Raw genomic sequence first — 19,003 nt, 5'->3', positions numbered from 1 at the left:
TTGCAGAAGGGCAAAGAGTGGAAAAGGCTGAGGTTTGCGAATAAGACCAGGCCAGGACTTGAATCCCCATTCAGCTTCTTGACCAGCTATGTGATCCTGAGAAAATTACTTCTCTGGCCAGTTTCTTCACTTGTTTAAAAAAGAAAAATTTGTACAAGGTTGTTGTGAGGACTATAAAGTATGTATGTGTGTGGTGCCTTATTCATAGCAGGCATTCAGTACATCATCGTCATCATCAATGACTGTAACACTCAAATTTGTGTCTTTGTGTAAATTTGAGTTGTTGAGCAGTTTCATGCCTGAGAAATAAAAATGTCATCTTCCTCAAGACACCTTTATTGAGGACTTTCATGGTTTTGAACACCATGTTAAACTATAACCACTTCTTTGCCCCCTATTTGGCCACCTTTTACCAATTTTAGAATATTACTAAATGTTTCCTTTCACAATACATCATAAAGTGGCCAACTTGATGATACAAAATTCTACGTGTTAGGATTTTTGTCCTCCTATCTTTGACTCGATGGCACTGGGTTATCTTTGTATCTCTTAGTCACCATGGGGCTTCACGATAAATCGTTCCGTAAGCATGTATAGATTGCCAGTTGAAATAAAGCCTGTCTAAATTCCTGAGACATGCTTAACCATAGTAGAGTATAATGTAATCTATAATTTTGTGGCTATATGGAATGTTTCTTCTAAGAGTTTTTAAACCAAGGAGTGGCATTATGAGAAAATTGTATGTATAACAAACACCATGAAACAAATGTCATTGTCGTTACAAGTGATTGTGTAATTTATTTTAAATGCCAAATTGTAGGTCATGGTCTGCTTAATAACTGGTATTTGAGACCACAGAGTTCCAATTCTATAAAGGAATGGGGCGAACACTTAGAGTTCAGCATAAAGTGCTTTTACCCAAAATTTAAAGAGCATGAAAGATGGGTAAAATTCATATGGGAATAAGACCATTTAAGTGAAATCAGCCTATATGTTCTACACTCTTACGAGGCTTACAGCTCATATCATAAACTGCTATATAAAATGTGGGTATTGGACCTGCACCTGTATTCCTTAAAGTCTTTCCGCAAATGTAATCCTCACCGATTAATTCTGATTAGCCCACTGGAAACGAGCTCGGACTTAAGTGTTGTTAGTTGCCTTTGAATTGGCTCCAACTCATGGCAACCCCATGTACAACAGAACAAAACATCGCGCAGTCCTGCACTGCCTTCACAATTGTTGGCATGCTCAAATCCATTGTTGCAGCTTCTGTGTACTTTGAGTGGCTTCCAACCTCGAGGGGTTCACCTTCCAACACTGTATCGGACAGTAAGTAGTCTATTGTGATCCATAAGGTTTTCACTGGCCACTTTTCAGAAGGAGCTCACCAGGCCTTTCTTCCTAGTCTGTCTTAGTCTGGAAGCTCCACTGAAACCTGTATCCCAGTATCATGGCAACATGCAAGCCACCACAGTACAACAAACTGACAGACAGGTGGTAGTTTCTTATATACATCCTGTTAATAAATCATCTCAATTACACATATAAAGATGACATTAAATACTGAAAATACTGAAACAGTGAGGGAGGTTCTAAATGTACCATATTTGCCGGCATTTTCTTTGTCCCCCACGCCCAATCCAAGCTAGAGAGAGGAAGCTGTGGTTTCTGGATCCTAGGGTACTGCCACTCTCAGAAATCTTTATTCTACTTGGAAATCCTCACTTTTGTGATCTAGGAATCATAGGTTCCCGAAAGTTACATCAGTGTTAGGGGTCCAGTAAATGGGAACCCACGTGCGTTAAGCATGAATCTGTAAAGAGAGCCTGGCAGAGACAACTGGCCTGTCAGTGAGTGGCCAGAGGCAGCTGGATGTACTTTTTGTTTCCTTGTTTGTAAAATGAGAGGTCCCTGGTGGCGTAGTGTTTAGATGCTACAGCAGCTAATCAAAAAAGGTAGCACTTTGAATCCACGAGCCGCTCCTTGGAAACTCTATGGGGCAGTTCTACGCTGTCTTATAGGGTCACCATGAGTTGGAAGCAATTCGACGGCAATAAGTCTGGTTTGGTTTTGATTAACAGCCAATTCAGTGACATAGTCAATGTGAAAGTACCTTGTAAACTATAAAGTGCTGTCACGTATAAGCTGGAATGAGGTTACTATAACCTAGGATTCCTTTTCCTGGTCCTCAGTCCTTTCTGGGCCAGGAAGAGCCAGCATGCCTCCACCTGCTACCCAGGTAAGGACAGAGAGAGCAGAGAAGCTTGAGCAAGGAGCCCTGGTGGCTCAATGGTTAAGCACTTGGCTACTAATCTAAAGGTTGGTGTTTCCAACTCACCCAGCAGCTCCACAGGAGAAAGACCTGGTGATCTGCCCTTCTAAAGATTTCAGCCTAGAAAACCCTATGGGCAGTTCTGCAGTGTCACATGGGGTCTCTCTGAGTCGAAACCAACTAGATGGGCCTCAACAACAACAAGAGTTGATCAAGGAGTAGAATGAAAGCCCCCATATCCCTACCCTTCCACCCAACCCCCACCCAGAGTGCCTGCTCCAAGCTGCTCCCTCCAGGAACTTACTTTGTTAACCTTGAGGAGGGCAGGAGTGGCCCCTTAACTCTCCACACAGTTGCTGTTCTGAAGGGGGGTGGGGGAGGGGCATAACAGCTGAGAGAATCATTATTCATAGAAAATATTTTTCTTGTTCTTTTTCATAAAATGCCTCTGGATGGAGAAAATGAGTGAAAAGAAGCATTGAACACTCTGTTTTTTCCTAACCCATGGTCAGAGACCAAGGAAAAAGCACATGAGAAATCAAAATGAAATACCCCCTCCCGTTTTCTCTCCTTCTCAAAGTCACCGAGGCTCCCTCTTCCATCATGTTTTCTGGAAGAGCAGAGCAAGAGCACGTTATAACTGTGTGGCGTGTGCTTTCTAAGTGACCAGGGTCAGATCAGGCATCTCGGTGAGGCTCGTGGAAGTGTTACAAGGCCATTAACCTATAAAACAAGTTATCCTAGGTGTTTAGTCTCTCCAGAGGGATTCCCACAGTACTGCTATTGCTTGAAAACCCTCCTCTCTGCCCACAGCAGGGGCAGTCTGCTTCAGTTGTTGTCACTATCTTAGTTGCCTCTTGCTGCTGTAACAAATAGCACAAGTCGGTGGCTTTAAAGAACAGAAATTTATTTTCTTGCCCTTCTGGAGGCTAAAAATTTTGACTATGTCAGTTCCTTCCTTGTAGACAACCTCAGGCTTTCCTTGGTCCCTTGGCTTGTTAGACAGTCCTCATATGGTATTTGTCTTCCCCCGTTTGTGTGTGTGGCTGTATGTATCTAATCTGCTCTGTTTATAACTCAAAAATGATTAGATTTAGAACCCACCCTACTCAAGTATGATCTAATTAGCACAACAAAGAAAAGCCCGTTTCCATAAGTATAGGGTTAGGATTTCAGCACATATTTGGGGAGACACAATTCAGTCCATAACAGTCACTTTCAAGATCTGATGGTCTCCAGCAAGGGGAAGAAACTACATACAGAAATCTCTGCTCCCTGCCATTAGCATATTTGTATAAGGGATGAGGGGACACAAAGAGAAGGAAGGGGCTTCTTTAACTAAAAATTCCAAGTGTCCAGAGACCAAAGCTTTTCAAGACCTTATTTATCTCCAGCTGTTCCTTACGCAGAAACAGATGAATCGCTTCCATCCCCTCTACTAGCCTGTGAGCTCTGTTTGTCCCTAAGTTGGCATTTGAGGACTTCTCTTCCTTTTATTACCTTAACGCTAGACGAGCGAAGAAGAAGAAGAGCTAGAGGAGGAGGAGGAGGACCTAGAAGAAGATAGGAAATCCACAAAAGAAGAGGAGAGTGAAGCCGCGAAGTCCCCGGAGCCACCACCGCCAGTCCCTGCCCTGGCTCCCGCGGAGGGGCTGGCCCTGCAGGCCCTCAGCCAGCCCTTGGGCTCCTTCATCTGTGAAATGCCCAACTGTGGGGCTGTAAGTGTCTTTGTGCCACCCTTTTACCCCTCCGGGGCTCTAGGACTAGCAAGGTCTATGCAGTTGTGCCTTACTTTAAGAGACCGTGCCTTTTAGAAAGGGTTCGGTTAAACAATTCAGATGTTCCCATTGTTATCTTTCATTCATTCGGCCAGTGAAGATTTATGGAGTGTGTGTTCTGTATCAAGCACTATGATGGGTGCTCTGAGGACACAAATGAGGTCCCTGCCCATAAGAAGTGTGTGACTCGGAGAGCTTCACTGCCGTTACAGTGGCTCTGCAGTGGTCATTGACTTCCAGAACTTTCTGTCCGCACTTCTTGGTGCTTCTCCATTCCTCTGGGCTGTATGTCAGACAAGTCAAGCCATGTAAACACACATGTACATGCGCTAGGGGCACCCTCGAAGGTTATTTTTTAATAACATGGTTCCTTATCGGCCCCACCCCCCTGCAGTTTTACCTGTCTGGACGATTTTTGCATTTCATATCCCATAAAGTGTTCCTAATTCAAATGCCACTAATTTGAAGTTTGAGCAAGTTGTTACAAAGATTTAGCCAAAGTTTATCTTTGTATACTCTACATGTGAAAATAAAAAGATTTATTAAGCAAATTAATCATGTAAAAAGACTAAAAGATGGTCTATGTAATTACTTAACCTAGAACTTTTCAAATACTTTAGAAGCATCATTTAGTTAATTAAAACTAATTCACAGGTTGACTGTTCTTATCACTAAGGAAAGTCCTTGCCAGGTCTGCACTGGTCTCAACTAAGACGCCGTGTGTGTATTAAAGGACTTTGCTTTAGGCTCTTCTCAGTCCCCATTAGTCTGAATTCAAAACCCTCCTCTCTGTCAAGAGGCAGAGTGAATTGGTGAGCTTTTGCCGAATAGGGTTTCTTAAAGCCAGGCACACCTGTATGGGCAAGTTCTAGAGATGTTACCCAAAAAAATGAGAATGTGGCTTTTTTTTTCCCAAGAAGCCCAATTTTCCTCAAACTAGTGCTCTTGTCGTTGCTTGTTCATTATATAGGACATTGCTGTCTTCCAGAGTTTATTGGATGCTGCTCGTTGAGTCTGTCACTTAAATAAAGCAGCAGCCCTTAAAATATTTAGATCCTAAGGCAGAAGTTCACTTGGTTTACGTAGTTAAGAAAATAATGGAAAAGCTTTAAAAAAAAAAAAAAAAGGCAGTGTTCATTTTGCATTCGCTTTCAAGAGAACATAAGAAATTGCAGCCTTGTTGCCGTCTTTGATGTTTAATGAACGTTTCACTCCATCAGTGCCATTTTGTATAGCACACTTCAGAGACCATAAGATGTGACTTTAAACAGCAGTGTTTCTTGGTGAACTTGTTCAGAAATTGGATGCTTCCTCAATTCCCAGTTTTGGGGTACAGTAAATTTTTTATGGAGTGGGAAGTCATCTTTTACTTGTCCCAGTTAGAAATACTTGGCAAGAAGATGGATGTGTTTTTAATGACTTTTAAAAATCACAAGGCAAAAAACATGTTGGTTTTATTCTTTGCCTAGTTATGGAGGATAAGATTGCTAAATCAGCAGTATTTTTTTTGTCCCTGAAAGGGAATAAGCAAGCTTTATTTAACTGAGAGCAGCCGCCTCCAGGTTGATAGCTCTTTGGGCACTCCATTTAGCCAACGAGTTTAATGAGCTAGAAGTTAGTGCTCTTGGACTTCAAGACGGTGGAACACATCCCTTGGCAGCACTGGTTCTCAACTGGGAGTGCTTTTGCCCCTCAGGGGACATTTGGCAATGTCTAGAGATATTGGTTGTCATAACTGGGGAGATGCTACTAGCATCTGGTGGGTAGAGACCAGGGATGCTGCCAAACACCCTACAGAACACAGTCCCCCATAACAAAGAATTATCCAGCCCAAAATGTCAGCAGTGTTGCGGGTGAGAAACCCTGCTTTATGGCAAGCTTCAAGACTGCCCAGCTCTTCCCTCTTTTTGTCATCCTGCATTAAAATTGTGGGGTCTGAACCACTGCTGCAGCAGTGGGCTGGGACTCGGACATATCATATAGAATATTCCAGAGCAGCTCGTCAGTGTCTGTGGCTTCCTGGGGGAGATAGAGCTGAGCAAACAGCCTGAGTTATGGGGTGCTGTCTTCATGCAACCAGAGCACCCCTGCTTCGAAGTATTTTACACATCGGGCTTTGGAGTAAGACTTAACTTGTTAGGAGGGAAGGAAGGAGGGAGGGAGAAAGGAAAAGTGGGGGCTAGTTCTCAGCTTAAAAAAAATTTTGAAGGCTGGTCCAACCCCTCATTTTACAGGTAGAAAAACTGAGGTGTACAGAGGGAAATGGCCTAATGGCCTGCCCGGTAGTTATGACAGAGCTGATCTAGACCCTGGTCTCTTGACTTCTAGATTGGAGCTTTGTCCTTCGCACACTGCCACAGTGTCTGTCTTCTGGTTATTATAATGATGGGGTGTTTTTGTCGGCATGGCATTTGTGGTTGTAGTATTGGAGCCCTACTTCTGTGACATTATGCCCAAAGTTGTAGAAAACCCTGCGTCCTGTCATTAAACGCTGTTTCAAGTATCCCATGTTTTACCATTAAGTAACTAATAACCCTAATTTCCTTTTCAGGACTGTAGATGTCATGTCACTCCCTTTCTTCCCCAGGTGTTCAGCTCCCGACAGGCACTGAACGGCCACGCCCGCATCCATGGCGGCACCAACCAGGTGGCCAAAGCCCGGGGTACCGTCCCTTCTGGGAAGCAGAAGCCTGGTGGTGCCCAGAGTGGGTACTGCTCAGTGAAGAGCTCACCCTCTCACAGCACCACCAGCGGTGAGACGGACCCCACCACCATCTTCCCCTGCAAGGAGTGTGGCAAGTAGGTGAAGTTGGACCTGGGATGGACTCTAAGCTTGTGACAGATAATTGCTCTGTAGGGGCCAGGCCTGAGGTGGTCAAAGGTTTCTTCAGCTAGAAAAAGAACCCCGACTCTCAGAACTCTCCCTCATACTGCCCTTGAGGCTCCACGGTGCCTCAGGGTGGGCGGACCTTGTCTCTGACTCAGAACATGGTCATTCTGATGTCTTACAGCTTAGTAAGGATGGGCATTTTCAGAGAGTGAACCTCTCGCAGCAAAAGTTTTTTCTTTTCCTGAAATGGTGGGTGAAACTCTGATTCCCACTTCTTTCTTTCACACTCAACCTGTATTCACTAGCATCACTCTCTTTGCACCCCTCAACACCTAACCAGGAACTTTCTATAGCAGGAATGGCCAGTCCAGGACCCTCTTACCCTCTTTGCTGCCACATTAGACAGGGCTTCAAAATCCCTTTCACTGTGGCACAACTGATGGATCAGAGTTCATACATGAAATAAAACCTACTCGCCATCCCTTCCCTTAGAGGTATAATTTAAAACAACAACTAAGGGGGAGAAATTGACAGTGGATAGTAATAATAATAAAACCATTGCTGTGTATTCGATTCTGACTCATAGCGACCCTATGGAACAGAGTAGAACTGCCCCATACAGTTTCCAAGGAGCGCCTGGTGGATTCGAACTGCCAACCTTTTGGTTAGCAGCCGTAGCTCTTAACCACTATGCCATTGGGGTTTGCAGTAATAATAATAATAGCTAACATTTATTGAGCACTTATGTGATATACTTCAGGTGCATGAACTCATTTAATCCTCACATGACAAACCTTTATGGTGTAAATACCGTTTCTATCCTCCTTATAAATACTGTTTGTTTATCCTTGATAAGGAATTTGGAAGTTAGGCAAAACAACTTGCCCCGGGATGCACTACAAGAGCAGAGTAGAGATTTGAACCCAGCATTGTCTGAATGCAGAATCTGAGCTTCTACCACTGCCCTGTCCTATCGGTTTTGCTCTGCTTGTTTATTTACTTTAGGTAGGAAATAAATGGTCAGAGTGAGCTCATGGATACTAAGATGCACAGTCCCCTCCCTGCTGCATCCAGTATAGAAGTCCAGTTTAATTCTCAGCAAGCCTGCCAGACTTGGAGAGGTACGACATTGGCATTGGTGACATCCTTTAGGAGCCTTGCTGAGTTTCTCTTCCAGTGCCTCAGATGTGAAGAGAAATGTTATCTGCCCACCAGGTAGCTGCTAAAACTCTGCCAAGAAAACAATCCCTAATTATACAAGCCAGGCCACCTGGGACCTCAGTGCATAATATACATCCTCATAAATGACATCAGACAACATAATAGTAGTTCCCATTCATCAGGCACTCACTATGAGCTTGGCATTGTTTCAAAGGATTTTTACAGACACTGATTAATTTAACATTTAGAATAATCCTTTGAGGTAGCTACTATTAGTAACTTCTTTTTTAACGAGTGGAGAAACTGAGGCACAGGAAGGTTAAGCGGCTTGCCAAGGTATGCTGCAAATGAGTGGCCGAGTGGGGCCTCAAACCACGCAGGCAGTATAGGATAGTGATTCGGAAGCCGGGCTTTGGAGTCAGAATGTCTACACTTCACATCCTGGTCCCACCTCGTTATCTGTCAAATGTGGGGTAATATTAGTACCTACCTCCTGGGATTGTTGGGAGGATTTAGTGAGAGAAAACATGATTAATACAAGTAATGTAAAAATAAATGTTAAAAAAAAAATGTAGGCTGGCCCCAGGCCCCGTGCTCTGAGCCCTGCATTGTGCTGCCTCTGAGAAAGCCCACCTTTGTTAGGTGGCACCCGCCAATGTGAATTGGAACTAGCCGCATGTCATGTCATCAGGTGGGGCCCTCTTCCACTCCATGAAGTGCAGGGATGGGGGAAATAAGTTCAAGTGTTTGTCCGCTCTCTGTGCCCCGACATTGTCCAGAGCCCAGACATGACACCATCGTCATGTCACATCCCACCATCACATGGTGATTAAGCCACAGAGGAAATGCAGCCCTAGGTTGATCGCTAGGTTTATTTATTAGAGATAATGAAATTGCCCCAACTGACTGTCTGTTAACTCCCACCTCTTAGCCCTGGGGTAGAAGTTGGGGGGCATTGGGGTCTTGCCAGTTTCCTCGAAGAGGAGCCCGCACCTTCTGTTCCCTCAGCTCACACAGATGGAGACAAAGGACATTTTAGCAAACAAAATTTAGTATTTAGAGCTTTCTGGCTGACTTTCAGCGGCATCCATTAAATATATTCCTTGTTTTTTTGTTTTTTTTTTACATTGCTTAGGACATTTTTCTAGTATAACTCCAGCTAGGAAACCCTGGTGGCATAGCGGTTAAGAGCTATGGCTGCTAACCAAAAGGTCAGCAGTTCAAATCCACCAGGCGCTCGTTGGAAACTCTATGGGGGCAGTTCTGCTCTGTCCTATACGGTCGCTGTAAGTGGGAATCGACTCGACAGCAGTGGGTTTGGTTTTTGGTTTTTTAACTCCAGCAAAGATTTTATGGGAAATAGAAATATTTTCTGCGGTTTCCCAGACTAGAAATAAGCAAAAAAAAAAAAAAAAAGACTCATAGCAACTGTATAGGACAGAATAGAACTGCCCCACAGGGTTTCCAAGGAGCAGCTGGTGGATTCGAACTGCCGTCCTTTTGTTTAGCAGCTGTAGCTCTCAACCACTGGGCCACCCGGACTCCAGACTAGGGATAGCATCAGGCAAATGTTCACAGAATGCCTCTCTCACCTGCTGAAATTATATTCATTACATGGAACAGTTTTCAGTACACCCAGGCAGAATTGTGATTCACCAATCTCTTTGACTCAGTCCAAGAAATCAGTGTGATTTCTCGTCTTTTATGGGCTCAGGAATGAATATAAAGTATTTACAGCACCTCTTCCCCATAAGCAGACAGGCCCATGTTTATGGGCAAACTTTATTCTTAAAAAAGTCCAAATGTAGATATTTTAGGTTTTGCAAACCATACTGTCTGTCACAGTGACTCTGCTCTGCCAGTGCACTGCAAAAGCAGCCACAGACAATACGTAAATGAATACACGTGGCTGTGTTCCAGTAACACGTTTCTTACAAAAGTAGGTGATGGGCTGGATTTGGCCTGCTAGTCACAGTTTGCAGACCTCTGGTCTAGAGAATTAATCCCAAAATGTGATATCCTTTTATCCCAGCCTCAAAACAACTTCAACAATCTTGATAGTTTGGCCTGATCGTTCTTTATCTAGGGGACGGGCCGTCCTTTGCATTGTAGGATGTTTCGCAGCATCCCTGGCCTCTACACACTAGATGCCAGTAGTACCTCCCCCCAGTTGTGACAACTAAAAATGTCTCCAGGCACTACCAAATGTTCCCTGGGAAGGCAAAACCACCCTCGCTTGAGAACCATTATTTTAGTCTAGAGTAAACAGGAAATGATGACAATATGATGGCTAGCAAGAAGGGGTCTCAGGTGAAAAGGACTGGTTGGCTGAGGTGGGTGCAGCTCAGAAGTACAATGAAGACAGACTATGGCCCATTGGATCTGACCTCACAGAGTTATTGGTGACTTTGAGAAGAGCAATTGGATTGAAGTGGAGGGGACCTGAGATCCATGGGAGAGGGTTGAAGAAACAGTGATACTCCGAGTGTGTGTAGGCTGATTCTTCAAGACTTTGGGCTGTGGAAGAGCTGGAGCAGGGGCCAGAGGCAGATGATGGGGACCATCAGAGCTTGTTGGCATGATTGGGGGAGTCTCCAGTCAAGCAGGGTGATTAGTGATGGTGAGGATCGGGGGACGCTGAAGGAGGAGGAAGGGCATACCCTCCAGATGGGCAGGACTGCCTTTGGCAATGCATCCTCCATTGTAACAGGAAGGAAGCTCCGTAACCTGTCCACCACTTTTTCTTGACAATGAGAGAGGGGCAGTGACAGGTCACAGGGTGAGGAGATCTGAGGAGCAGGGACTCTGGCAAAGCCACCCCAAACAAGGCATCAAACTCTGTTCCCTCTAAGACGCCCTGATTTCCAGGACCTAGGACCTCCTCAATTTCACATAGCTCTTTCTCTTCATTTTTAGGGTCTTCTTCAAGATCAAAAGCCGAAACGCGCACATGAAAACCCACAGGCAGCAGGAGGAACAGCAGAGGCAAAAGGCTCAGAAAGCGGCTTTTGCGGCTGAAATGGCAGCCACCATTGAGAGGACTACAGGGCCGGCCGGGGGGCCGGGGCTGCTGCCCCTGGACCAGCTGAACTTGATCAAGCCCATTAAGGACGTGGACATCCTGGATGACGACATGGTCCAGCAGCTAGGAGGTGTCATGGAAGAGGCTGAGGTCGTGGATACCGATCTCCTCTTGGATGATCAAGATTCAGTTTTGCTTCAGGGTGACACAGAACTATGAAGCCCCTTGTTGCTTAGAGACAGTGGAACCACGGCCTCCATCTTCATTATCAGGAAACCTGGACTGCCTGCTTGTTTTGTAACCATTTTAAACTACCTGTTTAAACAGTGGTCGTTTTATTCAGGTTTAGAGGGGGAAAAAAATCCAGTTTCTTTTCCTTTTATTTAAAAAAAAAAAAAAAGTTTTGTTGGGGGGGCTTGGGGGGAATAAATAATTGGCACAAATATCTTTAAGAGGTGTTCCATCTGGGCTGTGTTCTCCTGTAATCATTCCTGGCAGGTGACAAACCTGATGTCCACGTTCCATTTGCTTTCAGATGTCCACCATCCTGGTTGCCTTTTATCCCAAAGCTTGCTCTGTGTGTGTGTGTGTGTGTGTGTGTGTGTGTGCGCGCGTGCGTGTGTGCGTGTGCGCGCTTCCACGCGTGTGCATGTGTGTGAAGCAGGCTCCCCTCTCTGTGCTGGGGCCTTGAGCCGTCTTTTCCTATCAAGAGTTATTTTTGTTCTGTTCTGGCCTTGTTCTGTAGTTTGCAATGAACCTGGTGTCTTTTTCAGGAGACTGTGCAGGGGTTGCTTTCCAGTGGGTAAAGCAAGCCTTCACATTCCACAGCTTTCCTCTAGCACATAGATCGTTTGAAGAGTGACCAAACAGATTTTCACTCTACCTGGCCTGTTCCTTGATGTGACCTATTTACAGCAACTGAGGACTGCATGACCTTAGGCCATTACTGAGTGACTTACCAAGGACCTGGCCTGCAGGGCAGACATGGCCTCTCCCCTGTCCCTGTCTATGGTCGGCTCTGAATCATGGGCTGGCAGAGCTGTGTTTCGGTGAGAGCTGATGTGGAGACCCCTCGAGTAAAATAACCCCGACTATTTTTTCTTTTTTATTATTATTATAGCCAAGGCCGTAGAGGATGGCTTTTGTTTTTAGGGAGGGTGGATGAGGGCCATACACTGAAGCACCTGGAATCCAAGAAGTATTCTTTTGCCCAAAGACAAGATCCCAAGAGTCTGCTCTCTTTTTTTTTTTTTGCAGCACTGTTCATGGTCATTGGGGTTCTGAAGTTACTTTGCACCATTTGGAAGTACTGTGAAACCTCATTCGTTAGGATTTTGCTGAAATTCACCTATGCTGAACTGGTTAACCTTGACACTAGCTGTGAGAGTTTTCTAACAAAAAGGGATTGCAAATACAAGGGAAATAGCATTGAAAGCCAGCAAAAATGGTTTCAGATACCACTTTAGCTACCACGTTTGCATTCAAGCAACAAATGCATTCATTACACTTCTCACCAAAGCACTTCGAGAATTCTCCAAGCTGCATAACTTTGTCTCTTCCTGTTCCTGTCAGCATGGTTGCTGTTTGTACTTGAAGGTAATAAACCTGTAATCCTTCAAAAATGTCATTCAGCTCAGGCTTCTGACTGAGTCAGACTGATCTAGCCCACTGTTAGGCAGACGCCAACCCGAACAGGGAAGACCCTGCGTGTCACTGCTCCCCCTTCAACGTTAGTGCCCATGGCATCCGAAGCAGGTGTTTTCAGGCCTTGCCCCAGCCCAGGTAGGCTTGTTCCCCAGCTCTGTGCAAGTGCAGTGATCATGCTGGGCCTCTAGACTGGCAGGTTAATAGCTCAACACAGGAGTTACCAGTGGAAGCAAGAGGGTAGGGCTCGAGGAGCATCTTTGACTCTCCGAAAGCATTGGTACAACCTCATCAGAAGTCAGCTCTGGCCCACAGCGGCCCCACAAGGGCAATGTTCTTGGAAACTCTGGAAAGCCCTAGACAGAAGAAAAATAGATTCTTTTCATTTTCATCATTCTGTTTTCAGAAAATAGGTTTTTTTAAAAAAAGTGTTCTATTTGCTGCCATTTCAGACAGGTTATTATATTCTATGTTTTATCTAAGCGGTTTTGAGTTGAGAACTTGCCTTGACAGTAGACATCAACTTTATGGCAGAACTATTACGGAACCATTCCAGCTGTCATATGGTCGGTCGGCTGACTCAGATGGAATCGGCCACTGTGCCCACTTCCCTTCACTTACTGGTGTCTGGGAGTGACTCCGAATGGTTCTGTTCCTCGGTCTATGGAAGCTTATCTATCAAAGGAGCCAATGCATTTCTTCTGTTGGGAGATTTACCCAGCTGTTCTGGTTTTAAACATTAAAAAGAAACTTGAGTTGCCAAGGTAAAAATAAAATGCACAGTTTAATTTTTTGTGCAGTACAGCATAAGGATTTTTGACTTGAGATAACCAAAGAACTCCTCCTTCACGAGACGGTTCAAATTCTGAATTAGTATTTCTTGACAATATCAACTTAAAGAATTGACTTCATAGTAAAATTTGCACTTTTTTTTTTCTGAAATGATTCTGCCTGCATGTATGTGTTGTGTTTTAGCCCCCACCCCACCCCAAAGAAGTTTCCTTTCTAATGGTTAATGTCTTCAACACAGTTACTGTTTACTATCAGATGGTTTTTCATGAGTGAATTTAGACCTCCTTGAGAAAGCTTGTATATAAAAAGTTAACAGATATATTTTATGGAAAAACCCATCTTATTTTCAAATATATTTAACTGCTGTTATATTTTATTAGAGGAAGGGTGTACATATTTTCTAGGAGTTCTATTGTAAAGAAAAGTATTTTTGAAAAAAAAACCTAATGTAATAAAAATGAAAACATTTTTAAATAGTGGTTGTGATTGCTTCCTGTTCTGGCTTCGTTAAGTTCTATTCTCAGCAACTGACTTGCATGCCTTCCCATTTCAGGATGTAATTTATTCACATTTGCACTATTACAAGTTGACGTCATAATATCCAGTGTGCTTAACTGTATTTTCCCGGAATGCAGATCCCTTGGTTCATATCAAGAGCACTATGTATAGCCTATTCATAATTTTTCTTTTGTAATGTGTGTATTTTTAATAAGGATTTTATGTAACATTTTGGCAAAAAAAAAAAAAAGGACAGTATTTTCTAGTGAATTTTATAATAACATTTTGCTAAAAATGTTTCTCCTAGGTCAGTTTTTGTTAAGATGAAACAAAAGTCTTATTTTACCAGGGGTTAAAAAAAAAAATTGAAGCTTGAAAGCAAAGTTATATTTAAACATCATATGTAACAAATAAATAAAGATGTTTTATAGACTTGTCCTAAAAGGGTGCATTCCTTTAAAAGAACAAACAAAAAGCTGGGGCATTCTAGGTTGTTTTTCCCCCCTGAGTGATCGGCATTTTTTTTTAATTGTCATGATACCTCCTCAGAAAGAGAAACCAGGAGGATTTAGCTTAAAAAGTTCCAGTCATTAGCCTTCTCAGAAATTTATTTCAGTTCCTATGGATGGACATTCATCAAATAGAGATGTAACCAAATAGACACTGTCATATTTATTTGTGAAAACCTGATTCAATATTGCATCAGCTGCTCTGAAAATAAAATATTACCTTTATGAGTTTCATTTTGGCTTAAATATTTCTTCTTTCTAGCCACTGAAATGACTTCAGTGCTGCGTAAATGCTAATTCACTTGTTGGTTGGCTTCTGAAGAATTGGAGGTCTGTTGATGGAGCTGAATGTTCATCAAAGTGCCCACCCACGCTGGAGGCTAGGACACACGTTTCTGCTCTTCAAGCTGTGGATGAGACACTGAAGAGTTGGGCTCGGCTGCTAACTGAAAGATTGGTGGTTCAAATCCACCAGCCACTCCATGGGGGAAAAGACCCGGTGATCTGCTCCCAGTTAAAGATTAAACCCAGTGCTGTCAAGTCGATTCCAACTCATGGCGACCCAGTATGACGGAGTAGAACTGTCCCATAGGGTTTCCTAGACGATAATCTTTACAGAGATTTCCTGGTGACATAGTGGTTAAGCACTCAGCTGCTGACCAAAAGGTTGGTGGTTCAAACCCACCCAGCAACTATCTGAGAGAAAGACCTATCAATCTGCTTCAGTAGTAAAGATTACAGCCTGTAAAGCCCTGGGCAGTTCTCCTCTACCCTGTAGAGTTACTGTGAGAATCAGTCAATGGCACACAACAACAAGCAATGTTACTCAAACTTCAATTTAGGAGAACTCGGTATTACATGAAGTCCCGGGGTGTCGGAAATGATTAATGCCCTCAGCTGCTAACTGAAAGTTTAGAAGTCGTAGTCCACCCAGAGGCACCTCAGAAGAAAGGCCTAGGAAAGATGACACCTTGAAGACTAATGTGTGCCTGACCCAAGCTATGGTATTTTCAATTGCCTCATATGCATGCGAAAGCAGGACAATGAATAAGGAAGACCGAAGAAGAATTGATGCCTTTGAATTGTGTTGGTGAAGAATATTGAATATACCATGGACTGCCAAAAGAACGAACAAATCCGTCTTGGAAGAAGTACAACCAGAATGTTCCTTAGAAGCAAGGATGGCCAGACTATGTCTCATATACTTTGGACATGTTATCAAGAGGGATCAGTCCATGGAGAAGGACATCATGCTTGGTAAACTAGAGGGTCAGGGAAAAAGAGGAAGAACTTCAATGAGTTGGACTGACACAGTGGCTGCAACAATGGGCTCAAGCATAACAATGATTGTGAGGATGGCATAGGACTGGGCAGTGTTTCATTTTGTTGTACATAGGGTTATTATGAGTTGGAACAAACTTGAAGGCACTTAACAACAGCGATATGGGCCAAGCACTGTTCTAAGTGCTTTATGAGTAAAATAATGGCCTTTTGTAGTATTACTTAAGCTCAACTACTAGCCAAAATGTTGGTGGTTCAAACCCATCTAGAGGCGCCTCAGAAGACAGGACTGCCAATCTGCTTCCAAAAGGTCACAGCCTTGAAAACCCTATGGAGCAGTTGTACTCTGTACACATGGGGTCACCATGAGTCAGAATCGACTTGACAGCAGCTAGCAACAACAACAAGCTCAAGTTACAGACAGTGCACATGTTAAATACACATATGCTATTAGTATTATATTTGGTTAACATATGTTGGATATTTGTTATGATCTAGAAAATTATTTATTTCATTAAAAGAAGAAAGGCCTAGGAATCTACTTCTGAAAAATCACCCACTGAAAACCCTATGGAGCACAGTTCTACTCTGACACACATAAAGGTATCTTAACAGTAAATCCTCCAAAAAATCCATGTCCACCCTGATTTATGTGCATTGCAAATCTACATTTCTAAATTTTCATAAGTGTGCTTGCTTTTAAATATTTGAAAACAACCTTCAGAAGAAAGTTGAAATTCTGGATTTTACACAGAATTTGCTTTAAGTGAGGGCATACCAGCTCAAGACCAGCTCAAGACCTTGATATTCTAGGTTCTTCTGGCATCTTTAATTTTAGCTATCTATTTTAGATAGTCGTGTACCCAATAAAATAGCTACTCCTCTAGAAGCAATGTGCATTTCATTTTGCTGCCGGGCACCCAGGTGTTCAATCTGAAGACTTTGGCCTGTTATGTTCATTCATTTAATACTCTTGAGCCACCATGTACCAGGCACTACTCTACACTGTATTATCCATGTGTGAAAAAGATGGCTGTGACATGGCTCTTTCTCGCCAAGGAATTTAATACCTAGAAAGAGCATATGGGGGGCTGGGAACTGATCCAATCCCACTATCGGAAGAGCAAAGTTCATGCTTTATTAATATTCTGAATTCTCTCACCACCGCCCACACGTACACTGCAATATCCAGCAGGTGCTCGGCAATTCTTTGTTAAATTAATTACCCCTCTAGCCCACCAACAGACGTGTGTGTGTGTGTGTAAATAACACTAGAGTTTACCTAAAGTCAATTCTGCATGCCACAGCCAGCCAGCTGAGGTGTGCTCTAGGAATGTGGATGAGTTTTAATGTTGACATAAGCAAAACATGATTAGGATGAAGCACATTAAGGAACTGAATAATATATTCCTAAATATTAAGGGTTGAGTCATGTCCCCCCAAAATATATTATAAATTCTTACCTCTATGCCTGTGGTTATAATCCCATTTGGGAATGAGTTGTCTGTTATGTTAACAAAGCAAGATTAGTGTAGGGTGCGTTTTGAGTCAATGTCTTTTGAGGTGTAAAAGAGAATAAACAAGCAAGAGAGCAAGCACAGATGGCGAAGACAATGCCAACTCACATGAAGATTGCCCAGGAGCAGAAGCTTAGAAGAGACAAGGACCTTCCTCCAGAGCTGACAGAGAAAACCTTCCCCTACAGCCAGCACCCTGGTTTTGGACTTCGAACCTCCTAAACTGTGAGAAAATAAATTTCTGTTTTGTTAAAGCCACCTACCTGTGGTATTTCTGTTACAGCAGCACTAGCTAACTAAGACACTAAGTGAGCCATAAGTGATCCTTGGATCACAATTGCTCTTGTATAAAAGATCCAAAAGGCTGATTATCTCCTTCATGTAAGAGATATAATCTTTTCTCCCCAACAATTTCTACATGTATAACGCAGTGACATTGACTACATTCTTCAAGTTATGCAACCATTCATTCCACAAAATCATTCTACCACCATGAACATGAACTTAATGCTCCCTAAGCAAAAATGCTCCCTCTTTCCCCTCTCTCCCACCCTTGGTAAGCACTAATAATCTTTGGTTTCTATATATTGTATCATTTCATATCAGGGAGATCATGTGCTATCTGTTCTTTTGCAGCTGACTTATTTCACTCAACAATGTTTTCAAGGTTCATCCACGCTGTGCCATGCATCAAGACTTTCACTTCTCTTTATGGCTGAATAATATTCCATCGTATGCATATGCTGCATTTTGTTTATCCATTCATCTATCGTTGGACATTTTGGTTGTTTCCAAATTTTACTGTTGTAAAAAGTGCTGCAAGCAACATTGGTGTACAGGTTTCTGTTTGAGTTACTGCTTTTCCTTCTTATGGGTATATACCTGGGATTGGAATAGTTGGGTCTTACGGTAGTTCTAGAGATTAAAAAAAGTTTTTTTTTAATTGTGCTTTAGGTGAAATTTACAGCTCAAGTTAATTTCTCATTCAAAAATTTATATACATATTGTTTTGTGATATTTGTTGCAGTCCCCAAAAGGTTACAGCACACTCCCCCTTTCCACTACTGGTTCACTGTGTCCATTCGACCAGTTCCTGTCTCTTCCTGACTTCTCATCCCTGCTTTTGGACAGGAGATGCCCATTTGGTCTCTTACGTGTGATTGAACTGAGAACCACATTCCTCACATGTATTACTTTATGTTTTATAGGCCTGTCTAATCTTTGTCTGGAAACTCTAGTGTCATAGTGGTTAAGTGCTACAGCTGCTAACCAAAAGGTCGGCAGTTTGAATCCACCAGGCACTCCGTGGAAACTATGGGGTAGCTCTACTCTGTCCTATAGGGTTGCTATGAGTCAGAATCGACTTGACGTCTAAAGAGTGGGCTTCGGGAATAGTTTCAGATCTGGCTTAACAGAGTATCCAGAGACCATACTTTCAGGGGTTCCTCTAGTCTCTGTCAGACCATTTAGTCTGGTCTTTTTACATGAATTTGAATTCTGTTCTACATTCTTCCCCTGCTCTGTCTGGGACTCTCTGTTGTGTCTCCCGTCAGGGCAGTCTTGGTGGTAGCTGGGCACCATCTAGTTCTTCTGGTCTCAGGCTGGTGGAGTCTCTGGTTCATTTGGTCCTTTGTCCTTTGGGCTAGTATTTTACTTGTGTCTTTGGATTCCTTCATTCTCCTTTGCTCCAGGTGGG

General features: G+C 43.1%; 1 protein-coding gene across 27 annotated transcripts in view; it reads left to right on the top strand.

Annotated features, from left to right (window-relative positions):
• The window catches only part of TRERF1 (transcriptional regulating factor 1), a 256,302-nt gene extending 241,584 nt beyond the window's left edge, over nt 1-14,718 (top strand). For 23 of the 27 annotated variants that reach the window (XM_049892031.1, XM_049891991.1, XM_049892008.1 and 20 more), the window contains 3 exons: nt 3,787-3,993; nt 6,605-6,852; nt 10,961-14,718. In XM_049892031.1, the coding sequence (XP_049747988.1) occupies nt 3,787-3,993; nt 6,605-6,852; nt 10,961-11,285 (780 nt within the window). In that variant the 3' untranslated portion in view covers nt 11,286-14,718. The remainder of the gene's footprint in view (nt 1-3,786; nt 3,994-6,604; nt 6,853-10,960) is intronic. The other 4 variants (XM_049892183.1, XM_049892153.1, XM_049892134.1 and 1 more) reach the window with 2 other exon arrangements.
• The last annotated feature ends 4,285 nt before the right edge of the window (nt 14,719-19,003 follow it).

The sequence above is a fragment of the Elephas maximus genome, chromosome 1 (assembly GCF_024166365.1).
Source record: "Elephas maximus indicus isolate mEleMax1 chromosome 1, mEleMax1 primary haplotype, whole genome shotgun sequence".
NCBI classification, from domain to species: Eukaryota; Metazoa; Chordata; class Mammalia; order Proboscidea; family Elephantidae; genus Elephas; species Elephas maximus.
Note: the sequence above shows the minus strand (reverse complement) of the source record. Positions and strands in the feature narration are given on the sequence as shown.